Source organism: Pseudophryne corroboree, chromosome 5 (assembly GCF_028390025.1).
Source record: "Pseudophryne corroboree isolate aPseCor3 chromosome 5, aPseCor3.hap2, whole genome shotgun sequence".
NCBI classification, from domain to species: Eukaryota; Metazoa; Chordata; class Amphibia; order Anura; family Myobatrachidae; genus Pseudophryne; species Pseudophryne corroboree.
In genome coordinates, this window is record NC_086448.1 from 277,337,051 (window position 1) to 277,358,018 (window position 20,968).

At 47.0% G+C, this 20,968-nt stretch overlaps 1 protein-coding gene across 2 annotated transcripts in view; it reads left to right on the forward strand.

Annotated features, from left to right (window-relative positions):
* Window positions 1-20,968, forward strand: part of NEK11 (NIMA related kinase 11) — a 959,809-nt gene that overhangs the window by 794,719 nt on the left and 144,122 nt on the right. For both annotated transcript variants that reach the window (XM_063922362.1, XM_063922361.1), the window contains one exon: window positions 12,263-12,402. In XM_063922362.1, coding sequence (XP_063778432.1) covers window positions 12,263-12,402 — 140 coding nt within the window. The remainder of the gene's footprint in view (window positions 1-12,262; window positions 12,403-20,968) is intronic.

Genomic DNA, 20,968 nt, shown 5'->3' on the forward strand with positions numbered 1-20,968 from the left:
CGGAAGATCCGTGGCCTCTACCTCTAAGGAGGGACTTGCTTCAGCAGGGTCCCTGTCTGTTTCAAGACTTACCGCGGCTGCGTTTGACGGCATGGCGGTTGAACGCCGGATCCTAAAGGAAAAAGGCATGCCGGAAGAAGTCATTCCTACTTTGATTAAAGCAAGGAAGGAAGTAACCGTGCAACATTATCACCGAATTTGGCGAAAATATGTTGCGTGGTGCGAAGATCGGAGTGCTCCGACGGAGGAATTTCAACTGGGTCGATTCCTACATTTCCTGCAATCAGGATTGTCTATGGGTCTCAAATTGGGATCTATTAAGGTTCAAATTTCGGCCCTGTCGATTTTCTTTCAAAAAGAATTGGCTTCAGTCCCTGAAGTCCAGACCTTTGTTAAGGGAGTGCTACATATACAGCCTCCTGTGGTGCCTCCAGTGGCACCGTGGGATCTCAATGTGGTTTTGGACTTTCTAAAATCTCATTGGTTTGAACCACTAAAGAAGGTGGATTTGAAATATCTCACATGGAAAGTGACCATGCTTCTAGCCCTGGCTTCGGCCAGGAGAGTGTCAGAACTGGCAGCTTTATCTTACAAAAGCCCATATCTGATTTTCCATTCGGACAGGGCAGAACTGCGGACTCGTCCGCATTTTCTCCCTAAGGTGGTGTCAGCATTTCATCTGAACCAGCCTATTGTAGTGCCTGCGGCTACAAGTGACTTGGAGGACTCCAAGTTACTGGACGTTGTCAGAGCATTAAAAATATATATTGCAAGGACAGCTGGAGTCAGAAAATCTGACTCGTTGTTTATATTGTATGCACCCAACAAGATGGGTGCTCCTGCGTCTAAGCAGACGATTGCTCGTTGGATCTGTAGCACAATCCAACTTGCACATTCTGTGGCAGGCCTGCCACAGCCTAAATCTGTAAAGGCCCACTCCACAAGGAAGGTGGGCTCATCTTGGGCGGCTGCCCGAGGGGTCTCGGCATTACAACTTTGCCGAGCAGCTACGTGGTCAGGGGAGAACACGTTTGTAAAATTTTACAAATTTGATACTCTGGCTAAGGAGGACCTGGAGTTCTCTCATTCGGTGCTGCAGAGTCATCCGCACTCTCCCGCCCGTTTGGGAGCTTTGGTATAATCCCCATGGTCCTTTCAGGAACCCCAGCATCCACTAGGACGATAGAGAAAATAAGATTTTACTTACCGATAAATCTATTTCTCGGAGTCCGTAGTGGATGCTGGGCGCCCATCCCAAGTGCGGATTATCTGCATAAATTGTACATAGTTATTGTTAACTAATTCGGGTTATTGTTGAAGGAAGCCATCTTTCAGAGGCTCCGCTGTTATCATACTGTTAACTGGGTTTAGATCACAGGTTGTACGGTGTGATTGGTGTGGCTGGTATGAGTCTTACCCGGGATTCAAAATCCTCCCTTATTGTGTACGCTCGTCCGGGCACAGTACCTAACTGGAGTCTGGAGGAGGGTCATAGGGGGAGGAGCCAGTGCACACCACCTGATCTGAAAAAGCTTTACTTTTTGTGCCCTGTCTCCTGCGGAGCCGCTATTCCCCATGGTCCTTTCAGGAACCCCAGCATCCACTACGGACTCCGAGAAATAGATTTATCGGTAAGTAAAATCTTATTTATTCCACACTATTTGTGGTACCGAAGCCGGACGGCTCGGTAAGACCTATTCTAAATCTGAAATCTTTGAACCTGTACATACAAAAATTCAAGTTCAAGATGGAGTCACTCAGAGCAGTGATAGCGAATCTGGAAGAAGGGGACTTTATGGTGTCCCTGGACATCAAGGATGCTTACCTGCATGTCCCAATTTGCCCTTCACATCAAGGGTACCTCAGGTTCGTGGTGCAAAACTGTCATTATCAGTTTCAGACGCTGCCGTTTGGATTGTCCACGGCACCTCGGGTCTTTACCAAGGTAATGGCCGAAATGATGTTTCTTCTACGAAGAAAAGGCGTATTAATTATCCCTTACTTGGACGATCTCCTGATAAGGGCAAGGTCCAGGGAACAGCTGGGGGACGTAGTAGCACTAACCCAAATAGTGCTGCAACAGCACGGGTGGATTCTGAATTTTCCAAAATCTCAATTGACCCCGACGACACGTCTGCTGTTCCTGGGAATGATTCTGGACACGGTTCAGAAAAAGGTGTTTCTTCCGGAGGAGAAAGCCAAGGAGTTATCCGAACTTGTCAGGAACCTCCTAAAACCAGGGAAAGTGTCTGTGCATCAATGCATAAGAGTCCTGGGAAAGATGGTGGCTTCTTACGAAGCGATTCCATTCGGCAGATTCCACGCACGAACTTTTCAGTGGGATCTGCTGGACAAATGGTCCGGATCACATCTGCAGATGCATCAGCGGATAACCTTATCGCCACGGACAAGGGTGTCTCTGCTGTGGTGGTTGCAGAGTGCTCATCTGTTAGAGGGCCGCAGATTCGGCATACAGGACTGGGTCCTGGTGACCACGGATGCCAGTCTGAGAGGCTGGGGCACGGTCACACAGGGAAGAAACTTCCAGGGAGTATGGTCAAACCTGGAGATGTCTCTTCACATAAATATACTGGAGCTAAGAGCGATTTACAATGCTCTAAGCCTGGCAAAACCCCTGCTTCAGGGTCAGCCGGTGTTGATCCAGTCGGACAACATCACGGCAGTCGCCCACGTAAACAGACAGGGCGGCACAAGAAGCAGGAGAGCAATGGCAGAAGCTGCAAGGATTCTTCGCTGGGCGGAAGATCATGTGATAGCACTGTCAGCAGTGTTCATTCCGGGAGTGGACAACTGGGAAGCAGACTTCCTCAGCAGACACGATCTACACCCGGGAGAGTGGGGACTTCATCCAGAAGTCTTCCACATGATTGTGAACCGTTGGAAAAAACCAAAGGTGGACATGATGGCGTCTCGCCTCAACAAAAAACTGGACAGGTATTGCGCCAGGTCAAGAGACCCTCAGGCAATAGCTGTGGACGCTCTGGTAACGCCGTGGGTGTTCCAGTCAGTGTATGTGTTTCCTCCTCTGCCTCTCATACCAAAAGTACTGAGAATTATACGGCAAAGGGGAGTAAGAACGATACTCGTGGCTCCGGATTGGCCAAGACGAACTTGGTACCCGGAACTTCAGGAGATGCTCACGGAAAATCCGTGGCCTCTACCTCTAAGACGGGACCTGCTTCAACAGGGACCGTGTCTATTCCAAGGCTTACCGCGGCTGCGTTTGACGGCATGGCGGTTGAACGCCGAATTCTAAGGGAAAAAGGCATTCCGGAAGAGGTCATTCCTACACTGGTAAAAGCCAGGAAGGAGGTGACTGCACAACATTATCACCGCATTTGGAGAAAATATGTTGCGTGGTGTGAGGCCAGGAAGGCCCCCACGGAGGAATTTCAATTGGGTCGATTCCTACATTTCCTGCAAACAGGATTGTCTATGGGCCTCAAGTTGGGGTCCATTAAGGTTCAAATTTCGGCCCTGTCGATTTTCTTCCAGAAAGAATTGGCTTCAGTTCCTGAAGTCCAGACTTTTGTAAAAGGAGTACTACATATACAGCCCCCGGTTGTGCCCCCAGTGGTTCCGTGGGACCTTAATGTAGTTTTGGATTTTCTCAAATCCCATTGGTTTGAGCCACTCAAATCGGCGGATTTGAAATATCTTACATGGAAAGTAACCATGCTACTGGCCCTGGCTTCAGCCAGGAGAGTGTCAGAATTGGCGGCTTTATCGTATAAAAGCCCATATCTGATTTTCCATTCAGACAGGGCAGAACTGCGGACGCGTCCTCATTTTCTGCCTAAGGTGGTGTCAGCGTTTCACCTGAACCAGCCTATTGTGGTGCCTGCGGCTACTAGCGATTTGGAGGATTCCAAGTTGCTGGACGTTGTCAGGGCATTGAAAATATATATTTCAAGGACGGCTGGAGTCAGAAAATCTGACTCGCTGTTTATACTGTATGCACCCAACAAGCTGGGTGCTCCTGCTTCTAAGCAGACGATTGCTCGTTGGATTTGTAGCACAATTCAACTTGCTCATTCTGTGGCAGGCCTGCCACAGCCTAAATCTGTCAAGGCCCATTCCACAAGGAAGGTGGGCTCATCCTGGGCGGCTGCCCGAGGGGTCTCGGCATTACAACTCTGCCGAGCAGCTACGTGGTCGGGGGAGAACACGTTTGTAAAATTCTACAAATTTGATACCCTGGCTAAAGAGGACCTGGAGTTCTCTCATTCGGTGCTGCAGAGTCATCCGCACTCTCCCGCCCGTTTGGGAGCTTTGGTATAATCCCCATGGTCCTGACGGAGTCCCCAGCATCCACTAGGACGTTAGAGAAAATAAGATTTTACTTACCGATAAATCTATTTCTCGTAGTCCGTAGTGGATGCTGGGCGCCCATCCCAAGTGCGGATTGTCTGCAATACTTGTACATAGTTATTGTTACAAAAAAATCGGGTTGTTATTGTTGTGAGCCGTCTGTTCAGAGGCTCCTACGTTGTCATACTGTTAACTGGGTTCAGATCACAAGTTGTACGGTGTGATTGGTGTGGCTGGTATGAGTCTTACCCGGGATTCAAAATCCTTCCTTATTGTGTACGCTCGTCCGGGCACAGTATCCTAACTGAGGCTTGGAGGAGGGTCATAGGGGGAGGAGCCAGTGCACACCACCTGATCCTAAAGCTTTATTTTTGTGCCCTGTCTCCTGCGGAGCCGCTAATCCCCATGGTCCTGACGGAGTCCCCAGCATCCACTACGGACTACGAGAAATAGATTTATCGGTAAGTAAAATCTTATTTTTACAGGGAGGCTGCTGGCAACAGCCTCCCTGCTTCGAGGGACTAAGGGGGGGAGTAGTGTCCGCCCTGCGAGGTCTGAGCCACTATCTCCGCTGACAGGACATTAAGCTCCTGAGGGGATCGAACGTTCCCCGCCACAGGGGATCGCTCACCCCGGCAGCATGCCGCCAACCCCTTACAGAGCCAGAAGATCAGTGGCGAGTCAGTCACCGCCCCCCCAGCAAGCGGGGAGCCAGTGTGAAGATGGCGGCAACAGGGTATGGAGCGCAGTACTAACTGCGCTCCGGGGCTCAGCGTTACATAGTGCGGCGCTGTGAGGGGCGCCCTGAGCCAGCGCCTACACCCTACACTGACCTCTCAGCCTGTCAGGGTCCCTGCATCGCTGCCAGCACAATTCCTTAGGCCAGTATAATCTCCAGAAGAGCGGGAAGACAGCGCCATTAAGGGGGCGGAGCTTCTCCTCAGAGCGATTCCAGCAGCGTTCAGCGCCATTTTCCTGCCTGCAGAAACGCTGTCAGTGAATAGCAGTCCCTCCTGAGCAACTCCAGCTATCTCTTACAGTACCAGGGGGTTGTAGAAGGGGGGGGGGGGGGGAGGCTGTGTAAAGACTGTGTAACCTATTAAGGTGCACAGTCAGCGCTGGTTGGGGTCTCCCTATACCCTGTGTGTGGGTTGGCTCCAATCTCTGTGTCTCTCTTGCCATTCTTGGGGGTGAAACTCTGTCTAGCCTCCCCTGTGTGTGTGTGGAGTGTTTGGGGTCTCCATTTACCTATGTCCAGGGACTCTGTGTCATATGCTGCCGAGGATATGTGCTCTCAGGATGATCTCATTCCATGTAATCAGGATTGCACTGTTTTAGCGCAGATACCAGCAATGGAGCCTGAATGGTTATCCTCTATCAAATCTGTGATTTCTCAGATTTCTACTAGGGTTGTACAGAATGAATCTGCAACTCAGGTTTTACAGAACTCTCTGGCAGTTTGGACCGGTTCTGTTACCTCAGGGTCCCCCTCTGTGGGTTCCCACAAATGTGCTCTTGCCCAGATTATGCAAGATGACGCGGATACTGATTCTGACACGGCAGACCGTGATGGGGATGTGCTCAGGGGACCGACATCTCTTGCTAAAGGGGTGCAGTTTATGATAGAGGCTATCATGGATGTGTTGAATATTGCTGATACAACACCTGAGCAGGTTGAGGAGGCTTACTTCACTGACAATAAGAAAGCCTCGCTAACCTTCCCTGCGTCCAAAGAATTAAATGCTATTTTTGAAAAAGCATGGGAAAACCCAGAGAAAAAATTCCAGATCCCTAGAATGGTTCTGGTTGCTTTCCCCTTCCCTGAGGAGGATAGAAAAAAAGGCCGCCATTCTTGGAGGTTAAATGAAACCGTCCTTTGCATCCCACACTTCAAGGAATACATTAAAACCCAATTGCAAGACAATTTTGATGTTAATGTTACGGACAATGTTTCCTTTCCGCTAATTTGGAAAGCCCATAAGGCGGTCTTTAGGGGCGCGATAAATAAATATGCATCCCATAGGAAAAAGCAACAGAACAAGAGGATCACCTCTCTCACGACTCAATTAACTCAACTAGAACGCGCACATAAACAATCCCACTCTCCCCATGTTTGAAACTTGATCCAGAGTGTTAGAGGTGAACTTCAGTCCCTTCTAGCTGAATGTACGGGAAAATCCCTTAGATATCAACCAAAAATGTTATGAAAAAAGTAATAAATCTGACTCCCTCCTGGCAGTGAGACTCAGAGCAAAAAGAGCCTCTCAAACTATCCTGGCTCTTAGGAATGATTTGAATGTCCTTAGTTATGACCCAGGTTCTATCAATAATTAATTTTATACTTACTATAAATCTCTCTATAACTTGCCCGACACGGCTGCGGGACCCAATAAGCCTTCTGCAATTGCTCAGAACTGCCTGGACGCCAGTAACCTTCCTAAACTCTCGGACTCTGCCATACACGCCCTCAACTCCCCCGTTTCCCTCAGGGAGTTTCATTCAGGCCTGAAAACTCAAAAACCATCAAAGGCACCAGGCCCTGACGGTTTCCCTATGTCCTATTACAAGTCTTTCTCTGGTTTGCTGGCTCCCCATTTGGTTGCCGTTTTTAATAAAGTGATAAAGGGAGAACGATTTCATGCAGATTCTTTAAAATCGCCAATCATTGTGCTCCCTAAGCCCAGAAAAGACCCCACACGTTGCATAAGCTACAGGTCTATTTCACTCATCAAAGCAGACATAAAGCTACTTGCCAAAATATTGGCCATCAGGATAAATTTATGCCTGACACAAGTGATCGACCCAGATCAAGTGGGATTTGTCCCTACAAGACAGGCCCTAGACAATACTAGGTGTATGATCAATTTAATATCATACATCACCAAACATAAGACCCCAATGATTCTGTTATAATTGGACGCTGAAAAGGCCTCTGACCACCTGTCCTGGCCTTTTATGTTCCTAAAGTTGAGATCCTACGGCCTATGCGGTGGCTTTCTGTCTGCATTTCAGGCCATGTATCATAACCCTGCAGCCATAGTTTCCACTAATGGGCTCTCCTCCCCTTCTTTCAGCTTGGGAAATGGCACCAGACAGGGCTGCCCTCTGTCCCCTCTGTTGTATGCCCTAAGTATTGAACCCCTCGTGGCTCATATTAGGCAGAATCCTGACATTAAAGGGATTTCAGTTCTGGGTCCCAATACAAAATCTCACTTTTTGTGGACGATGTCCCGCTTTCTTTATCATCTCCACTGACATCTCTCCCTAATTTACCGTCTGAACTTTCAATATATGGTGCTTTATCAGGACATAAGGTGAATAGCACTAAATCCGAAGCATTGGCTTTTCACCTTCCCCACACCTCGGTGCAACTATTGGAGCAGAACTTTGATTATGTCTGGCGGCCCAAATCCATTAAGTATCTCTGAATCCAAATCACAAAACACTTTGATCAGCTATTTAAAGCCAATTATAGCTCTCTCTTGCACAACATTTAACAGGATATAGCTAAATGGACTCCCCTGTGCATTTCCTGGATGGGTAAAATAAAATCAATTAAAATGTCTATTCTTCCAAGATTGCTCAGATTGCTCTATCTACTGTATTTCAAACCATTCCTATAGTTGTTCCCTCCTCATATCTTCGCACATTGTAATCTTTGTGCGATCAATTTATCTGGTCTAATAAAACACCTAGACACAGTAGGAGATTTTTAGCTAAATCCTCGACTAATGGTGGCCTAGGCCTACCTATATTTGAGCGGTACTTCCAAACTGATCCACATAGTGGCTTGGAACACTCAAGAGGGGTGCAAAAAGTGGATGTCTCTGGAAAATAATCTGATTAATTATCACCAGGTTAGCTCTCTCCCATGGCTACCCCCACTTATGAGACCAGCTTCGGTCGGTACCACTCCTTGTGTTCAGCCTGTACTAAAAATTTGGGATAGCATCAATAAGAATTTCAAGTTGGCACCCTACCCGTCTCCTTTGACACCTCTTTGGCGCCACCCCGACTTTCCTTTGGGATGTATGGCATCCTATATGTGCCCATGGGTCACAGTGGGTATAACCAGGCTTATACACATATCAGGGGAATTTGCCCCAATGTACTTTTCAGTCATATGTGAGAAATATGGCGTACAAATCACTAGACACTTTGACTATATACAGATTACCAGTTTTGTGTGTTCTCTAAGTAGGCCTGGCAAACTCAGATCGCCAACTGCTTTTGAACGAATGTGTTTTTATACCCCTGACTGTAAAGGCGTCATATCAATTTTGTACTCTCCTCCTGGCCGGCTCTCCCCCCCTCCAAAGAGCCATTCGAACTAACCTGGGAACGTGATTTGGGTGTGACTATGGAGAAGTAGGATTGGTCAGAAATCAGAGAGTTGGTCCCTAAAGCCTCTATAAACTCGAATATTAAGGAGAACGCCTACAAGGTTTACGTGAGGTGGTATATGGTTCCTATACGAATACATAGTATCTTCCCCCTAAGCTCAGATCTATGTTGGAGACAATGTGGTTCAAAGGGTTCATATTTACGCATTTGGTGGGATTGTCCAGGGATTAACCCTTATTGGAATGATATTTCCTCTCTCTTGGGTAAAATCTTTAACTTCTCTATCCCTAAAAGTCCACTTCATGCACTGCTTTGCAAACCACTGGAAGCTATATCCAGACCAGAGAGCAAATCATGCAACCATATATTCAATTCAGCCAAATTACTGATAGCAGCTAACTGTTAATCACCCGCTGCCCCATACCTACAAGCGGTGATTAAAAAAATCTGGTTCATAGCCTCAATGGACTATATTACAGCCCTACTCCATGACTCAGTAGATTAATTCTCTGCAGTTTGGAGCCCTTGGTACCAACATTTTCAGAGACAATTGTCTTGTACTTTATAGACTCACTTGCTGCTTTCCTCGCAGATATGGCCTTACCACTTTTCAATACGGATGGAAGGTGCTCATCCCAATCATTTTGGAGTTCCCAATTTTTCTACCTATCTCAACTTGGTCCCCTGTCGCGCCCCCCCCATTCAAATACGATACTGTATCTGTGGGGTTTTTTGCATTAGTTTTGCATGTTTATAAAAATATAAAATTCAAGTGGACTATACTGCTGTTTTATATCTAGCTGTGTAATATGTCATGCAACATTAATTGGACTATGCCCGGATTCATTGTATTTCTGGATGTAACTTTTGTTGTATTGCACTGCTCTCCACTTTTCAAAATAGAGAAAAAAAAAAAAGATGTGTCAGGGGCATAGACCGTAGTCAAAGGTGTGTCAGGGACATAGGGAGCAGTCAGAGGTTTGCTAGGGACATTGGGAGCAGTCAGGGTCATAGGGAACAGTCAGATGTGTGTCAGGGACATAGGGAGCATTCAGAGACATAGACGGTAGTCAAAGGTGTGTCAGGGACATAGGAAGCAATCAGAGGTGTGCTAGGGACATAGGGAACAGTCAGTGACATATGGAGTAGTCAGGTGTGTTAGGGACATAGGGAGCAGTCAGATGTGTGTCAGGGACATAGGGAGCAGTCAGGGGCATAGGGAACAGTCAGACTGGTGTCAGGAACATAGGGAGCAGTCAGAAGTGTGTCAGGAACATAGGGAGCATTCAGGAGCATAGACAGCAGTGAAAGGTGTTTCAGGGACATAGGGAGCAGTCAGAGGTGTGTTAGGGACATTGGTACCAGTCGGGGCATAGGGAGCACTCAGATGTGTGTCAGGGACATAGATAGCAGCCAGGGGCATAGTGAACAGTCAGATGTGTGTCAGGGGCATAGGAAGCAGACGGGTCAGCAGGTGATAGGTCTGGAGTACAGCATATTGCAGGGCATGGGGCTGTATACTCAGCAAGCAGAAACAGTGACTGACCTAAAGCAACAGTGTCATCAGCTATGCCAGTCCTGGTGCACTTTTAGGTGCTCAAAATTACTACAATATGATGCCTCAATGCAGCCAGTCCACACCAACCCCTGGGTTCGTAAGGTATGGCTGTGTTGGGGCATCATATTGTAACACTTCTAGCACTTTTTAGCACCTAATTATTTTGTTACCAATGTAACACTTTTTAATGTTCTAATTATTACCTCTCACCTATGTAACACTTTTAACACATACAGTAGCTGCTGCTTCTTACATATGTAACACTTTTTAACACTTAAACCTCTTACTAGTGTGATGCCTTGGGGTGGTTGGCTTGTGCTGGCCTGGGGGGTCCCTTGCATTGTACTTTCACCTTAGTGTTAGGGACCAGATGAGATTACCTGATCACTGGTGGTGGGCCCACATTTTGGGCCAAAAATTATACTAAGCTCATCAATTTTGCTGTATGTTATATTGCAGAGTTTATTATCATTATTATGATTAGCTGTTCTTAGTACTATAGAGTGTGCATCTGCATTTTCTCTTTTTCTGTGTTCAGTTATGTGCAGAACAGACACCAAAGCAGTAAGTCTCTGCTTACCACCACTGGCCAGTATCACTGGGAAGTTGAAAATTGCTGAGCAGCCCTGGCAATTTTTGTTTGTTTAGTAGGTTCAAAAATGTGATAAATATTCTTTAGAAAACTTTTATACCTTTAGGGTCATATTTATCAGTTATCAGGTTTTAGAACCAATAATTATAATTTTTGATTGCGGTATATCAAATTCCACATGCGAAAGGAGCCTGTCCACGCAATGTGTTATGTGGCCTATAGGCTACATTAACCTCCAGGTCCAAGCTCCGGCATTGCTTTGAAGCTTGGTAAATTTGACAATAAAGCAGCCTCCATAGAAACCTCTGAGAACTTTGCCATTGAAGACTGAGGATTGAAGCATATATCTCCTGTGTTCCCCATGCATGCATCCCGAGGATCATGGCTGTATAGTCGAATGGGCTCAATGGGCACTTGTCCAAGGCCTCAGGAGTATAAGGGCCCTAGGCTAATAGTTGAGGGTTGCCTCTTTCCAGGGGTATCAGTTTTTTTTCAAATCGGCCCTGGGGAACCATAGATATTCGACTTCTAAGCAGTGGTCCCCATCCAAGCCAGTTAATTGCTCTTCCCAGCCAGATATCTTGGGTTCTGTCTGACTTAGAGTTTTTCTAAGTCCTCTTTTGGTGGACATTGGCAGCTTGTCTCTATTATGCCCAGAACCAGAGATATCAGCCTACAAGCAGCTGGTCCCTGCTCCTGCTCCACACGCCTAATATGCAGTTTTCGATTTTCGTTGGTGGATTGCTCTGGCTCCTGAATGCTGATATCCAAGTCCCCAGTACCTCCTGAAAGATGGGACTCTCTAGATTTTTATCCCATTAAAGCTAAGAAATCTATTTTCAGAAACTGGAAATATCTGCAGTCAAACAAGCTGCCCTCCCACCAGAAAATGATGACTATGAAACCCACTCCACTATCCACCCCTCCCCTACGTATTAAACACCCCCTACCACTCTGGAAGTCATGTACCAGGGCCCCTTCATTCAGCCCACTGCCACCTTCTACAGTTTAGTGTTCTACCTCCTGCCCCATCTGTGCAGTAAAGGAGTAATTAGCAGAAATTACTGCTCCAGGTCCTAGATGCTGAGTAGAAGATAGAACACTCCCTACCACCCACGGAACATCAAAGCTGCTGCTGATAGCACCCCCCACCCATACCGCTGAAGGATAGGTAGGGGGCCCAGTGCATTACTGTGCCCAGGGGCCTACACCGCTGTTAAGACGACCCTGCCGAGGATACTTAATTTTTGTGGGTAACCCCCAAAAACTGGTGTTTTCAGTAGATATCTTGCAAATATTAATTGCTAAAAAGCCATTTGTATACATTTTTCAGTTCATGTCTTAACACTTGCAGTAAAATAATCTGCTGTGAACTGTGGCCTTAAATAGTATGGATGTTAACTAGTTTGTGTGATTCTGTTATTTTTATTTTGAAGATATTCCAGAAGACCCACAGGTAGCAGAAGAATATTACGAGGATGGCTTTGATTCTTGTTCTGAAGATAGTGATACAGAGTCCATAGAAGAAGAAAACTATGATGAAGAGACACAAATAACTCAAACAACATATCAGCAGGTTTGAAAACAGTTTACAAACTATATTTCTAGTTTATGTGAGAGGGTCAGATTGATGCTGATAGGCTTAAATTTATGGAGGGGGCTTGGACTGCATACCCTAATTCTTATTCTTAACATAATGGGAGGGGCTACCATGCTGAGACTTGTAGTTCCACACAAAGAGAAAATGCAGGTCCGCACTCTAAATACTAAAGAATGCTAATCAGGAGGATAATAATAATAATAATAATAATAATAATAATAATAATAATAAACTCTACAATATAACATAGAGCAAAATTGAGGTGCTTAGCATAATTTTGGCTAAAAATATGTTCCCACCAACCGTGAGCAGGTGACCTCATCTGGTGGGTCCCTAACACTATGGTTCAAGTCCATGGCATAGGACCCCACCCCAACCCCCATTCCAGCACAAGACAACTGCCCCAAGGCATCACACTAGTGAGAGGTTTAAGTGTTAAAAAGTGTTACATTAGTAAGAAACAGCTGCTATGTGTTTAGAGTGTTACTTAAGTGAGAGGTAATAATTAGAGTGTTAAAAAGTGTTACATTAGTAAAAAAAAATGTACTAAAAAGTGGTAGATTAAGTGTTACACTAGTCTTAAAATAATCTTTGGGAATTTGTTTTCATCTGAGAATCATAGGGCTTCACATAGAGACAGGAGTGACTACAGCTGGAAGGTTCAATTCTGTTGCTCTGAAAAAAGGGGAGTGGGGTAAATATTGAATTATAGTTGTGAGTGGGCTGCGCCCTAGCTCAACTATAAATCACAGCGTAAAACTAAAACTGTTCAATATTTGAGTGCTGCTTGCTGTCCACATCCTGGTTTTGAAAACATCCCCTAGAAAATGAATCTTAGTGAAGGAGCACTCCCACTTCCCTGTCTCAGCAATGTGCACCTAACAAGGGGGGTAATTCAGAGTTGATCGCAGGTGTGGCAGATATAACATGTGCAGAGAGAGTTAGATTTGGGTCGGTTATATTGTTTCTGTGCAGGGTAAATACTGGCTGCTTTATTTTTACACTGCAATTTAGATTTCAGTTTGAACTCACCCCACCCAAATCTAACTCTCTCTGCACATATTATATCTCCCCCCCCCTGCAGTGCACATGGGGGGTCATTCAAAGTTGTTCGCTCGTTGCCGATTTTCGCAACGGAGCGATAAAGGCAAAAATGCGCGTGCGCATGGTACGCAGTGCGCATGCGCTGAGTAATTTAGCACAAAACTTAGTAGATTTACTCACGTCCGAACGAAGAATATCCATTGTTGAAGTGATCGGAGTGTGATTGACAGGAAGTGGGTGTTTCTGGGCGGAAACTGGCCATTTTCTGGGAGTGTGCGAAAAAACGCAGGCGTGCCAGGATAAAACACAGGAGTGGCTGGAGAAACGGGAGAGTGGCTGGCCGAACGCAGGGCGTGTTTGTGACGTCAAACCAGGAACGAAACGGGCTGAGCTGATCGCAGTGTAGGAGTAAGTCTCAAGCTACTCAGAAACTGCTAAGAATTATTTATTCGCAATTCTGCTACTCTTTCGTTCGCAATTCTGCTAAGCGAAGATACACTCCCAGAGGGCGGCGGCCTAGCGTGTGCAATGCTGCTAAAAGCAGCTAGCGAGCGAACAACTCGGAATGAGGGCCATGGTTTTGCACAACTGCTAACAAATTTGCTGCTGCGATCAACTCTGAATTAGGCCCAAGGTGTATGCATCTGCATTTGCCTGATTGCGTATAGTTGGAAAAATGCATTTACTGTAGTAAAAACAGGATTATGATACCTACCGTTAAATCCTTTTCTCCTAGTCCGTAGATGATGCTGGGGTCCACTTCATGACCATGGGGTATAGACGGTTCCGCAGGAGCCATGGGCACTCTTAAGACTTTTCAATGGGTGTGAACTGGCTCCTCCCTCTATGCCCCTCCTCCAGACCCCAGTTATAGGAACTGTGCCCAGGGAGACGGACATTTCGAGGAAAGGATTTACTTTAATACTAATGGTGAGATACATACCAGCTCACACCTCAACCATGCCACACAACATGGCATTCAACATAACACACTTCAACAGGCATGAACCAATTACAGCAAACATGCTGAAACTAATAAAACACAACATGTGTAACTCTAATAAACAAAACTGCAGATAAAGTACGCACTGGGACGGGCGCCCAACATCCTCTACGGACTAGGAGAAAAGGATTTACCGGTAGGTATCAAAATCCTGTTTTCTCATACGTCCTAGAGGATGCTGGGGTCCACTTCATGACCATAGGGTTTATACCAAAGCTCCAGTATGGACGGGAGAGTGCGGATGACCCTGCAGCACCGATTGACCGAACTTGAAGTCTTCATCGGCCAAGGTGTCCAACTTGTAGAATTTTGCAAATGTGTTTGACCCCGACCAAGTAGCTGCTCGGCAAAGTTGCAGTGCCAGCCGTCCAGAATGAGCCCACCTTCCTATTGGAATGGGCCTTCACCGACTTCGGTAACGGCAATCCAGCCGTAGTATGAGCGTGCTGAATCGTACTTCTGATCCAACACACAATAGTCTGCTTGGAAGCAGGACACCCAATCTTGTTGGGAGCATACAGGACAAACAAAGACTCTGTTTTCCGTATTCGAGCTGTTCTAGCGACATAAATGTTCAAAGCTCTAACCACATCTAGAGACTTTGACTCAGTGAACGTGTCAGTAACTACTGGCACCACAATAGGTTGGTTTATGTGGAAAGATGAAACCACCTTTGGAAGAAAATGTTGACGAGTTCTCAACTCTGCCCTATTTTCATGGAAGATCAGTTTAGGGCTCTTGTGAGACAAGGCCCCCAACTCAGGCACCCGCCGTGCAGATGCCAATGCCAAAAACATCACCACTTTCCAAGTGAGAAACTTCAACTCTATCTCTTGTAGAGGCTCAAACCAATCCGATTGAAGAAACTGCAACACCACATTAAGGTCCCATGGTGCCACTGGAGGCACAAATGGAGGCTGGATGTGCTGAACCCCTTTCACGAAGGCCTGAACCTCTGGAAGAGAGGCCAATTGTTTTTGGAAGAACATTGACAAGGCCGAAATCTGGACCTTGTTTGACCCCAATCGGAGGCCCGCTTCCACACCAGCCTGCAGGAAATGGAGAAAACATCCCTACTGAAACTTTTCCGTAGGAGCCTTCTTGGATTTACACCAAGACACATATTTTCTCCAAATACGGTGGTAATGTTTCGATGTTACTCCTTTCCCGGCCTGAATAAGGGTGGGGATGACTTCCTTGGGAATACCCTTACGGGCTAGGATCCGGCGCTCAACAGCCATGCCGTCAAACGTAGCCGCGGTAAGTCTTGATACACGCACGGCCCCTGCTGCAGCAGGTCCTCGCGAAGAGGAAGAGGCCAAGGATCTTCTATGAGCAACTCCTAAAGATCTGGGTACCAAGCCCTCCTTGGCCAGTCTGGGGCAATGAAGATTGCTCGAACTCTTGTTCTCCTTATGATCCTGAGCACCTTTGGGATCAGCGGAAGTGGAGGGAAGACATACACCGACCGGAACACCCACTGGGCCACTAGCGCATCCACTGCTATTGCTTGAGGGTCTCTCGACCTGGAACAATATTTCTGAAGCTTCTTGTTGAGACGAGATGCCATCATGTCTACTTGAGGAACTTCCCAAAGACTTGTCACCTCTGCGAAGACTTCTTGGTGGAGGCCCCACTCTCCTGGATGGATATCGTGTCTGCTGAGGAAGTGTGCTACCCAGTTGTCTACTCCCGGAATGAAAATTGCAGACGGAGCCTTTACATGTCTTTCTGCCCAGAGGAGGATCTTCGTCACCTCTGCCATTGCCGATCTGCATTTCTTTCCGCCCTGCCTGTTTATGTACGCGACTGCTGTTACATTGTCTGACTGGATCTGCACGGAATGATCTTGAAGAAGATGTACCGCTTGTTGAAGGCCATTGTAAATGGCTCTCAATTCCAGCACGTTTATGTGAAGGCAGGCTTCCTGACTTGACCATTTTCCTTGGAAGCTTTCCCCCTGAGTGACAGCTCCCCAGACATCGGTAACGGCAATCCAGCCGTAGTATGAGCGTGCTGAATCGTACTTCTGATCCAACACGCAATAGTCTGCTTGGAAGCAGGACACCCAATCTTGTTGGGAGCATACAGGACAAACAAAGACTCTGTTTTCCGTATTCGAGCTGTTCTCGCGACATAAATCTTCAAAGCTCTAACCACATCTAGAGACTTTGACTCAGTGAACGTGTCAGTAACTACTGGCACCACAATAGGTTGGTTTATGTGGAAAGATGAAACCACCTTTGGAAGAAAATGTTGACGAGTTCTCAACTCTGCCCTATCTTCATGGAAGATCAGGTAAGGGCTCTTGTGAGACAAGGCCCCCAACTCAGGCACCCGCCGTGCAGATGCCAATGCCAAAAACATCACCACTTTCCAAGTGAGAAACTTCAACTCTATCTCTTGTAGAGGCTCAAACCAATCCGATTGAAGAAACTGCAACACCACATTAAGGTCCCATGGTGCCACTGGAGGCACAAATGGAGGCTGGATGTGCTGAACCCCTTTCACGAAGGTCTGAACCTCTGGAAGAGAGGCCAATTGTTTTTGGAAGAACATTGACAAGGCCGAAATCTGGACCTTGTTTGACCCCAATCGGAGGCCCGCTTCCACACCAGCCTGCAGGAAATGGAGAAAACGTCCCTACTGAAACTCTTCCGTAGGAGCCTTCTTGGATTTACACCAAGACACATATTTTCTCCAAATACGGTGGTAATGTTTCGATGTTACTCCTTTCCCGGCCTGAATAAGGGTGGGGATGACTTCCTTGGGAATACCCTTACGGGCTAGGATCCGGCGCTCAACAGCCATGCCGTCAAACGTAGCCGCGGTAAGTCTTGATACACGCACGGCCCCTGCTGCAGCAGGTCCTCGCGAAGAGGAAGAGGCCAAGGATCTTCTATGAGCAACTCCTGAAGATCTGGGTACCAAGCCCTCCTTGGCCAGTCTGGGGCAATGAAGATTGCTCGAACTCTTGTTCTCCTTATGATCCTGAGCACCTTTGGGATCAGCGGAAGTGGAGGGAAGACATACACCGACCGGAACACCCACTGGGCCACTAGCGCATCCACTGCTATTGCTTGAGGGTCTCTCGACCTGGAACAATATTTCTGAAGCTTCTTGTTGAGACGAGATGCCATCATGTCTACTTGAGGAACTTCCCAAAGACTTGTCACCTCTGCGAAGACTTCTTGGTGGAGGCCCCACTCTCCTGGATGGATATCGTGTCTGCTGAGGAAGTGTGCTTCCCAGTTTCTACTCCCGGAATGAAAATTGCCGACAGAGCCTTTACATGTCTTTCTGCCCAGAGGAGGATCTTCGTCACCTCTGCCATTGCCGATCTGCATTTCTTTCCACCCTGCCTGTTTATGTACGCGACTGCTGTTACATTGTCTGACTGGATCTGCACGGAATGATCTTGAAGAAGATGTACCGCTTGTTGAAGGCCATTGTAAATGGCTCTCAATTCCAGCACGTTTATGTGAAGGCAGGCTTCCTGACTTGACCATTTTCCTTGGAAGCTTTCCCCCTGAGTGACAGCTCCCCAGCCTCGGAGACTTGCATCCTGAACCTGCGTCCCTCTAGTAGGTGAGAACTGTGTAGCCACCACAGGAGCGAAATCCTTGCTTTTGACAACAGGATTATCTTCCGGTGCATGTGTATGTGGGATCCTGACCACTTGTCCAACAGGTCCCACTGGAATACCCTGGCATGGAACCTGCCAAACTGTATGGCCTCGTAGGCCGCCACCATCTTCCCCAACAACCGAATGCACTGATGGATCGACACACTCGATTGGTTTCAATATCTGTTTTACCATTTTCTGGATTTCCAGAGCCTTTTCCAGTGGAAGAAATACTTTCTGAACTTCTGTGTCCAGAATCATCCCGAGAAAAGACAATCTTGTCGTCGGTTCCAACTGTGACTTTGGATAATTTATGATTCAACCGTGTTGTTGGAGTATTGACAGGGAGAGTGTGATGTTTTGTAACAACTTCTCCCTGGATCTCGCCTTTATCAGGAGATCGTCTAGATAAGGAATTATATTGACTCCTTTTTGACGCAGGATAACCATCATCTCCGCCATCACCTTGGTGAATACCCTCGGCGCCGTGGAGAGACCGAAAGGTAACTGGAATTGGTAATGGCAATCCTGAACCGCGAATCTCAGATAAGCCTGGTGAGGAGGATAAATGGGAACATGCAGGTAAGCATCTTTTATGTCTACAGACACCATGTAGTCCCCCTCCTCCAGACTGGAAATCACTGCCCTCAGTGATTCCATTTTGAACTTGAATCGTTTCAAGTAGAGATTCAGATTTTTCAGGTTTAGGATCGGTCTGACCGAGCCGTCCGGCTTCGGAACTACAAAAAGGATTGAAAAAAAAACCCTCCCCTTGTGACAAAGGTGACTGTTACTGCCTCTCATTCTGGAAGAGAAGCTGGCAAGGTCGATTTGAAAAATCGGCATAGGGGAACATCTTGAAACTCCAGCTTGTATCCCTGGGACACTATTTGCAACACCCAGGGATCCAGGCCAGACAGAATCCAACCTTGGCTGAACAGTTTGAGACGTGCCCCCACCCGAGCGACCTCCCGCAAAGGAGCCCCAGTGTCATGCTGAAGATTTGGCTGAAGTAGGGGTAGACTTCTGCTCCTGGGAACTTGAAGCTGCTGTGGACTTCTTTCCCTTTCCCCTTCCCTTACCCGCAAAGAAGGGGGAACCTCTCGCTTTTTTGTATTTATTGGGCCGAAAGGACTGCATGTGCGGGTGATATGTCTTTTTTGCCGGTGCAGGCGCAGAGGGCAAAAATGTCGACTTACCTGCGGTAGCCGCCGAGACTAACGCATCCAGTCCATCGCCAAATAAGGCCTCACCTTTATATGGGAGAGCCTATATATTTCTTTTGGAATCTGCATCCGCGTTCCACTGGCGAATCCACAACGCCCGCCGAGCCGATACTGCCATGGTAGCGGCTTGTGAACTCAAGAGTCCAATATCTTTCATCGCTTCTAGCATGTATGCGGCAGTGTCTTTGATATTCCCTAACTTAAGGAGTATCTCATCTTTATCAATCGTGTCAATTTCTGATGACACGCTTTCTGACCATTTTTCAATAGCGCGACTCACCCACGCGCAAGCAATTGTGGGCCTGAGCAGCATACCATTGGCAACATAAGTGGATTTCAATGTAGTTTCCATCTTTCGGTCTGCCGGCTCTTTTAGTGAAGCCGTGCCAGGTACAGGGAGAATTACCGTCTTTGTCAACCTGGACAGTGCACTGTCCAACACAGGGGGTGACTCCCATTTTTTCCTGTCCTCCACCGGGAAAGGATAAGCTATCTGAATTCTCTTGGGAATACAAAATTTATTTTTGGGATTCACCCACATCCCTTCAAAGAGTGTATTAAGCCCGTGGGAAGGAGGGAAAGTGACCTTAGATTTATTTTCTTTATAGAAATAAGCCTTCTCCTGAGGTACAGGAGTGGCTTCCGTGATTTCCAGAACTTCCCTTATAGCCACAATCATATATTGTATATTTTTTGCCAATTTATGATCTGTTTCTCTGGAGTCACTATCGTCGACACAAGAATCAGTGTCTGTGTCGGTATCAGTATTCACAATATTCGCAAATGGTCTCTTATGTGACCCAGAGGGGTCGCCTGCGGATGGAAGAACAGAGCCCTGAAAAATCACATCCTCCACAGATTTTCTCCAGCACTCAGCATGAGATTCAAACTTATCTAATCTCCTATTGATATGATGCATACTATCACGTATTTCTTTCACCCATGCAGACTCTTGGTGTGCCGGCAGCGCCACCACATTACACTTCTGTGTCCCTAACATGGTTTCCCCGGGGAGGAACTCCCTGCCTCTGACATGTTTTACACACGTGTACAACACACACAAAGACACACTGGCACTTATAGGGGACAGACCCACAGTAAAATCTGTCAGAGGGACACAGTTTAGGAGCAGCCAGTTCACAACCCCAGCACCAGTATCTAATGCCTGTGAACACAGAATGCCCACTGACATGCAGCGCTTTTTACACAGTAAAACACACTTGTAAAGCACCAAATTCGCTTGTGCCCCCCCCCCCCTGTCTGATACTTGTAGTCAGAAGTGAAGGAGGACCAGCAATGTCTCTGCAGCCTGAGGAGAGAGAAAATGGCACTGACAGTGTGCTGGCTTCCTGAGGAAGAGGCTCCGCCCTTTTTACCTCAGAAACTTTTCATAATATTTATACTGGCGGGAATAGGGCTGTACCTGGGCATCTTATGCTCCCTTTTAGCCAGTTTATAGAGGTGTTTTTGTTGGCCAGGGCGCCCCCCTGCGCCCTGCAGTGCCTGTGTGTGTGGGCAGCAATGGCGCGCTGCGCTCCCGCCAGCCACGCTGTACCTCAGCAGTCACTTTTCTTGATAGAAGATCTGTCTTCTTCTACTCACCTGTCTTCTGACTTCTGGCTCTGTGAGGGGGGTGACGGCGTG